Genomic DNA, 8,386 nt, shown 5'->3' with positions numbered 1-8,386 from the left:
AAAAAGGGGGGAGAGTTGTAATGGCCCAAATTTGAGGTTATCGGAACAGTGGTTTTGGAACCACAAATCCGATGAGAAAAATTTTATTTTTCTTATATTTTTATGGTCTACAATTTCACAAAATGATTTTTTTGAAAATTTCGTTCGAAAATTTCGACGTTTGGGCACTCAATTTAGTCAAAAGGACTAAATTGTAAAAAGTGCAAAAGTTGAGTTCTACATGTTAGAGGTGTCCAATTGTTATGAAACTTTAAATTGGAGGTCCTTATATGGTAATTATACCATTGGTAACTTGGTAGACAAAAATGGACATGAGATAAGTGAAATAGAAAATTTTTAAGTTAGGGGCAATTTGGTAATCTAGTAATTAAAATGAATTAAAAGAGAAAAAGATGGCAAAAATCATCATCTTCTTCATATGAACGAAATCAGCAAGGGGGGAAGCCATAGTTAGGGTTTTCAAGCTTCCAAGCTCCATAGTAAGTGATCCCAAGCCCCGTTTTTAATGTTCTTTACGTTTTTGAGATCCCGGTAGCTTAATTTAGCTTATTCTAGCAATAATTTAACCTAGGGTTTATATTTGGAAAAATACCCATAGGTGAAAAGTGTTTATTTTGATGTTTTATGATAGAATATGAAGCTAGAAATTATGTTAAACAACTTTTGCTAAGCGATTTTAAGTGAAAACGAGTAAAACGACATAATCGGTAAAAATACCTAATGTTCATAAGTACATGTTAGAGTGAGAATTTGATGTTGCCATAGAAGGGAAAAATGTTCATAATGTTATAAAACATAAGAATAAGAGATGAAGTTTAATTTCCGAGCCTTGGGGCAAAAATATAATTATGTAAAAGTTTAGGGGCAAAATTGTAATTTTGAAAAAGTTAGAGTCGAGGGCTGTTTTGATGAATGTGATTATTAAATAAGTTAAATTTACTATTTTAGATCAAGAAGTACGAAACTCGAGGTTAGACAAAGGGAAGAATAAAGTTGAAGACTAAGTTGGTGAATTTGGCTATAATTGGTACCGAGGTAAGTTTACGGTAAATAAATGCAATATTTCAATATTTATTATTAATGCTGTTAATTTCCAGCAATTATGAATTTATTTTATGAATTTATTTGATGATGATCCAAGCATGAAATGATAGAGAATTAAAATTTAAAAGTCCCGTTGATACATAAGGATGGTACTGGATACGAATGTCATGACATTTGGGTAAAGGGATCCCATGTAAGACCATGTCTGGGACATGGCATTGGCATCCTTAAGATCATGAGAGGTCCCCTGTAAGACCATGTCTGGGACATGGCATGGGCACCGAGACGAGAGGTCCCATGTAAGACCATGTCTGGGACATGGCGTTGGCACCGAGATGAGAGGTCCCCTATAAGACCATGTCTGGGACATGGCATGGGCACCATCACGAGAACATCCCATGTAAGACCATGTCTGGGACATGGCTTTGGCATGTTATTATCAGAAGAGACCCGAGTATCCTTATTATTCCAATGTAGCTCAACGGGCTTGTAAACGAATCATGTTCATGAAAGTTCAGTTTAAAGCATAAATGGCAAGCTCAGGTAAGTTGTAAGACTTAAGAACTTATTATACTATCAATTGATGTTCAACGATGCAGCAAGGATTGAGTAAGTTATGCACACAAGTATTCTAAGTAAACAAGTAAGAGAACTAGTATGAGATTAACTAAAGAGTAAATTAGAGATATAGACATTGAGTTTAATTATTTAAGTTAAATATTGTTATTTATTTGCTAGTAAACTTACTAAGCTTTATGCTTACTTCTTTTATTTCTCTTTCTCTTATAGTATTGCAAAGCTACTTCAAGGATCCTAAAGAAGTCGGAGATCGTCCACACTATCAACTACAACTGCTCGGTATTTTATATCGAAACACGTTTGAGTTATGGCATGTATAGGGATTTAGTTATTTTGTATGTTTGTAATGATGATTTTGCTAATGAGTGATGTGTAAGTATTTGATGATGTATGGTTATTAAAATGATTAAGGATGAAGGTGTTTGTTGTTATGAAAGATTAGGTGATAAATTATGCATGGAAATCATGAAAGGATAAAATTTTGCAAAGAAACAGAATTCAGGCAGCACAGTGACGTGAATTTGAAAAATCACCCAAGATAGTATAAAATGAATTAGAGGGTGAATGATATATGGAATTAAAGCTTGTTGAGTCTATTTTCATGGAAAATAACGGTGTAGAAAAAGGAAATTTATATTTTAAGATATGTGAATTTTAGTAAGATAGGGTCAGAACTGTTTTTGGAGTCCCCTGTTCTGAGTTTAGAAAATAATTACAAATTGTACAAAAATGGTTATGAGTTGAAATTTACATGCTTAGATTTATTAATGAGTCTATTTTCTGTAGAAACAAGTAAGAACTTCATATGAAAATCCTACAGTGAGAAAACTTATTTTTAGTGACTAGAGGTCAGGGCAGTCAGGTGGTGAAACAGGGGAGACTTTAACTAATAAACTGTACTAATTTGCTGAACCAAAAATTCTAAAAATTTTATGGTGAGTAGATATATGAGTCTAGTTTCAGGAAAAATTTACGGAATTAAATTTAGAGTTCTGTAGCTCAAGTTATAATTAATTTAGTAACTGCTGCGCGATTGGACAGATTTGCTGCGAATAATGAAATAAATTTTCAAACCTAGTTTTTATGCTCCGAATTGGTAAGATAAGCTAAGTAATGCCTCGTGCTCGACTCCGGAAACGGTCTCGGGTAAGGGGTGTTACAATAAGACTCGTTTAGAAAACAGGTCAGGCCTCGAGTGAGGCTTTCTTGGCCCTTGACCCGACTCGACCCGAATATGCAAAAAAAAAACTTTTATTTTTTTTTCTTCCTATTTTTTTATTGTTTTGTTACTATTTTTTTTGTTGTTTTTTCACTATTTTGCTATTTCATAATTATATTGCTACTATTTTGTTGATATTGTATTACTCTTGTTTTATAGTTAATTTTGTTAATATTTTAGAGGCTTTTGCTTGTTAAGTTGCACTTATGTTAATGTTATTTAAATATAAATATTTTTAATTTATTTTCAATTTGTTGAGAAATATTTATTTTAATATTTTTAGTATTTTTGATGTATTATATTTTTTAAAATATAAATAAATAAAAAATTAATTCGGGCTTAGATTTTAATATTTTTATCTAGACTGAGCTTAAGTAAAATTTTAATCTTATTTTTTAAGCCAAGCTGGGACCTAACAAACAAGTCTAAAATTTTAATTAGGCCAAACCTATGGACAAATCTTAGATGATGGTCCTATTATTTGATACAAAAATTTTATAAAGGGCTTGTTATTGGCTCTAATTAATGGTTTGGATGATGTGCATTAATGACAGTCCGTCGAAGAATGGCCGCCCTATACTCCAAAATCAAGTCCAGGGAGGGGACAACATGACCCGATTATTCATGTGCACAATTTTGATGAAGGCGATGATTTTTTAGCAATAGTTAGAACACTCGTAAATGTTAATTTTGAATAGTTGTATTAGTCATGTAATTAGTTTTGAATGGCTGGTACTACTATCTCCACAACAGCTGACCCATCACAAATACTTTGTACACTTCCAATGTCCTATCGCGTAATCAGAAACATCAAATCATGTGAAATTAGGCCATTCATAGATTCTAGGAAATGCTAAATTTCATATTTACTAAGTTCCTCAAAAAATTACAACATCGTAGCAACTTCCTCCATAACCTAAGGCAAAAGAGGTTATCAAGTTTATAGAACAATAACCTCTACTTTTCAACATACCAACCACCAATCTGTTTTAGTGAGAGATAGTTGCACCAAAATGGACATATTAACATCTACAAACATCACCTTATTCCTTCAATGCAATCAGTACCCCCTTGTTACTTTTTGGGTCCTCTTTGGCCATAATCTTCTTCCATTTATCCTTAAGGTCAACAGGCAGACGATTTGTGCCGAAAACATTATGACCAAATTCCAAAATTTTCCTCCAGGGGATGTTTTTGTTCATAGTCAATGAAAATCTATGCACTCCCTCCTGCCAACACAAACATATGGCAGTCAAGAAAAGAAACTGATGTAACAATGATAATTCTTCGAGTTCTGCTAGCATGTACATCCCAATTCAGTGTAGTCCCACATAGGGCACAGCAAATCTAGTAAAGCACCTCTGAGTGACCGTGTGCCTGTAAAGGCAAAAAAGGCCGAAGAGAGGCATGCCTCAACTGTTTAAGATATTCAATACCGATTCTCAACCATTGTTACAATACAGCAATATCATTTTGTTAGTCATCAGCGCTATTCAGAAAACTATACTTGTGTATATGTGCCTGTCTGAAGCTGACAAGTTTAAAAAGTTCATTATTTAACGGGGTCTACATTGCGATCTTGAATTGAGGTGAGACATGCTATTTTACTAGATTAGGGAAGGATGTAAGTGGGGAATCTTACAAATTATTATACACATCATAGTAAATCTATTGGTTAGCCAAGGGGTGACTAAGATGATCAATGAAAGTTTATGCTTCAAATACAATGAAATAAAGGAAACAGGAATGTAGCATAAATCAAGTTGAATCGATCCGAAAAGTTAATATGTACATGTTAACAAATAAAGAATTTAAAAAAGATATGTTTGTAGTGTTCATAACCATATACCTTCAGTATATCTTCCTCTTCAACTGTCCAAGGTAGTCTCCTACGTTTTACATTACCCAATATTGGGGTCCTGCTGCAATTTAGATTGAAAAACAAGGTAATTTCAGTATAATGATAATCAACAAAAAACCACAGCACGAACTACAGTCTAGCAACAAATACACCATGCACAACATGGTTCCTTTTAGCATGTTACCTTAACCACGATGTAAAACCCCAAACAACTTACATTCGCTTGGTTAACTCTTGGCATTGAACAGAGTTTTTTGCTGCTGTAGCTTTTCCTTGTTGGTTTGTATTCTCATCCATTGCACTGATACTTGGTTGGAAGGATGACTTCTTTGGTGAATCAACTTTCCGAGGTCTTGCCCTCTGAGCTGTGTGTTTGATGCGCATTTGACGCACTACAGGTGTCCCAGTATCCAAATCAGGTAATAGAAACTCAAAACTTTCAATTGCAGGCACCTTAGCTGTAGCATCTTCGGTTATTAGTGCCATAGCATTTCCCACTGTGTTTGGAAACATTGGCTCTTTCTTTCCACTCTTCCCTTGGTTGTCTTCCAGTACACCTGTAAGGTTAGAAGTCCTTTAGTTGATAAACAAAGTGCATCATTCACAATTTCAAAATGGTTTGGGTGATACGGTGGTTTACACCAGGGATCCTCATCACCTCCATCATTTTCACTATCAGAAGTATTTTCTTTATCCTCCTCTTGTAGCAGATGTCCATCCACAACATTGTTGTCAAACCCATGAGCCTTGGAGATATTTTCATCATCAGATTTTCCCTTGCCTACAGACTCAACGCACATGTTTTGCTCCTGATTATAAAGTATTGTTTCATTAGCATCATTGTTCAGCCTATTTCCAGACTCACCAACTTTTTTTTCCTCTGCCATTGTTGATAGACTTGCCGCTTTCATGTTTTCTGCTCCAGCTTCCAGCTTCTCTTCATTTCCACCATCCCGCTTGAAATGCATAAAGTTCGACAATTCCCTCTTCGCCAACATGGCTCTCTTTCTCAATTCCTCCGTCGTTGCTACTTCTCGCTTGTACCAACAATAAGGACAGTAGAATTTACCAGTATCATCAAATTGAGGTTCAATATTAATGCACATCTTATGTATAGCAATTGAGCAGCCATTTTCACTGCAAACCAAGACCTGACCGCTTCTCCCATTGCAGCTGTAACCAAACTCTCCTCCTAACAAATCTGTTATCATACAGTTCACTCCTGCGGATTCATCCACCTCCTCAACAAAATTTTGAACTACAACATTATCACCCTTATCCTCCATATCAACATCATCAGGAATCACATCATTATCATAATGACCAGAAATGCCTCCGCCACTGCCATCATCATCACCCTCCTCATCTTCATGTTCATCATCAAAGTCATCGTCTTTACCAACAACATCATCATTATTATTAACATTATCTTGATTAAAACCAGCATCCTCTGATACTCCGTTATCATTGCCATCTATATGATATTCATCATTAGCTTCATCCTCATCCACCTTATCAACATCATCAGGAATCACATCATTATCATAATGACCAGATATGCCTCCGCCACTGCCACCACCATCAGCCTCCTCCTCATCTTCATCATCAAATTCATCGTCCTTACCACCAACATCATCATCATTATTAACTTTATCTTGATTAAAACCGGCATCCTCTGATACTCCGGCATCATTGCCATTTATACGACATTCTTCATTAGCTTCATCCTGTACCAAAATGTTTTTTTAAAAAATGAGGAAATAAGTCATATTATGCAGACATTTCGAAAACATGCAGATTACTTTCACTTTCACATCCACACTTTGACAGTACATAGAAAAAGACTTCAACTCTTAGGCTTTACTTGGCAAGGTGAAAGAATTGAAACTTCCAAAAATTGAAAGCCGAGAAAAATGGATAGACATAAATTATAGCGCTAAAGTTTATATAAATATTCAATCTTAAACAGGAGTATAACACAACAAATAATACGAACGCAATAAGAATACACAAATTCTCAGGCTCCAAAGGAAAATAAAAACTATTAAGTGAAGTAAAACAAGCAAAAATCTCGCAATTGTTTGCTTTGATGTCGTGGATTCCAGAGAAACAAACGAAAGCAAGAGTAAAAATAAAAATAAAAATAAAAATAAAAGAGAGGAAAGAGAAAGGTACCTGATAGAGGAGTCGGAAGTTTGAAGGAGGTATGGGATCGATAGCTCTGCCCTTAACGGCACGAGATTTTGTTTTCATTTTTTTTTTCTCAATGTAAGGTTTTCTTCGACTCACTGTTTGGTTTATTTTTAAGATTTTGAATCGCTGATTCACCAGCGTATGGAAAATTTTCTAGGATTTTCACTTTTGAGTGGGAAAATTGGGGTTCGTTTGAGAGGGAAAATGAAAGCTGAGCCTCATTATATATGGCTCAATTTATGTACAAATTTCTCCAAGCACAGCCCAGCCCAGCCCACATTTATTTTGGACCGACTAAGCTTCTTATTGTTTCTTTCTATAAACATTTGAATTTATTGAGTGAAGAAATATTAATTTTTTAATGTGAAATATAATACATTAGCTTTAATTTCATAAAATTATATATATAATTTTAATTTAATTTAATTTTCATAAATTATTCACACCATTTTTAATTTAGTAATATTTTACTGTTTAGACGTTATATATAAATAATTAAATATGTTTATTTTCTAAAATGTTTACAATTAAATAAAGAATAAAAGTTTCAAAATTAAAATCAAAATTTTATGTGTATAATTATTAAATCAAACTTGATATATCACATAACATATTGAATTAAAATTTATATGTAAATTTGAGATTTTATCGATTGATTAATGTTTTTAGGTTTTTTCTATTAAAAGGAAAGCATTTTAGATTTTTATATTTATTAGATTACTTTATATATAGTATGAGTGACAAAAAAAAATATGTCTCATGTTTATAATGTGAAAGTGTTTGGTGTAATGGTAAGTTACATTGTATTTTTATAAGGAGACACATGTTCGAATATTGAAAATCACATTGCTAGGAGGGCCAGCCACGAATCTCACAGTGTACCAAATAGTAATTAACCCAAACATTTAAACATTTTAAAATTAGGTTGAATTAATAATAACAATATTTATAATGTACCAATAAAAAAGTCACACCATTAAATTTAACAAAATAAAATTAACAGTGTTAAAAGTTAAACTTAAATTTTGAAATTTAAAAAGTAAAAGAACTAAATTCCTATTTTTAAGAAACTACAGGGATTATATGCACATTATAACCTGTTATTGTCACCTCCTCCCAATTTGTAACATGCGGAAAGAAAATTGTTTGTAGTTTTATTTTTAGAATTTAGTTTCTCTATTTTTTAAATTTTAAAATTTAAATTCAATTGTTAACACTGATAATTTTTTTATTAAATTTATTGGTATGACCTTTTGAAATAAAAAAATACTCACTTGATAGTAATGTAACACAAAAATGACATCACAATTAATTTGAATTTAACAAAAAAAATTTAACATTATTAAAAGTTATATTTAAATTCTGAAATATGAAATAGAGAAACTAAATTCTTAAAATAAAAATATAAGAACTAAATTTTAAATTTATAAAAAAATATAAAAATTATTACATATTTTAACCAATTCTCAATTAAAGTTTATTTCATTAAT

At 32.6% G+C, this 8,386-nt stretch overlaps 1 protein-coding gene across 1 annotated transcript; it reads right to left on the bottom strand.

Annotated features, from left to right (window-relative positions):
- Positions 1–3,657: 3,657 nt before the first annotated feature.
- On the bottom strand, positions 3,658–7,101 carry LOC107922905 (MATH and LRR domain-containing protein PFE0570w). The gene is made up of 5 exons (XM_016853112.2): positions 6,879–7,101; positions 5,362–6,430; positions 4,921–5,260; positions 4,692–4,764; positions 3,658–4,071 (listed from the first exon to the last, which is right to left on the bottom strand). Exons 1-5 carry the CDS (start codon positions 6,954–6,956, stop codon positions 3,886–3,888), a joined length of 1,746 nt encoding a protein of 581 aa, XP_016708601.1. The 5' UTR covers positions 6,957–7,101; the 3' UTR covers positions 3,658–3,885.
- Positions 7,102–8,386: the final 1,285 nt, after the last annotated feature.

This window comes from Gossypium hirsutum, chromosome A11, assembly GCF_007990345.1.
Source record: "Gossypium hirsutum isolate 1008001.06 chromosome A11, Gossypium_hirsutum_v2.1, whole genome shotgun sequence".
In the NCBI taxonomy this organism is placed as follows: Eukaryota; Viridiplantae; Streptophyta; class Magnoliopsida; order Malvales; family Malvaceae; genus Gossypium; species Gossypium hirsutum.
The sequence above is the reverse complement of the archived record's forward strand: the minus strand, read 5'-3'. Positions and strand labels throughout refer to the sequence as shown.

Excerpts from the sequence above, each read along its gene's own strand:
- LOC107922905 (XM_016853112.2), bottom strand. The coding sequence starts at position 6,956 with ATGAAAACAAAATCTCGTGCCGTTAAGGGCAGAGCTATCGATCCCATA. Across the intron at positions 5,261-5,361 it reads TGATAGTGAAAATGATGGAG|GTGTACTGGAAGACAACCAA; the intron begins GTGATGAGGATC and ends CTAACCTTACAG. Across the intron at positions 4,765-4,920 it reads CAAGAGTTAACCAAGCGAAT|CAGGACCCCAATATTGGGTA; the intron begins GTAAGTTGTTTG and ends TCTAAATTGCAG.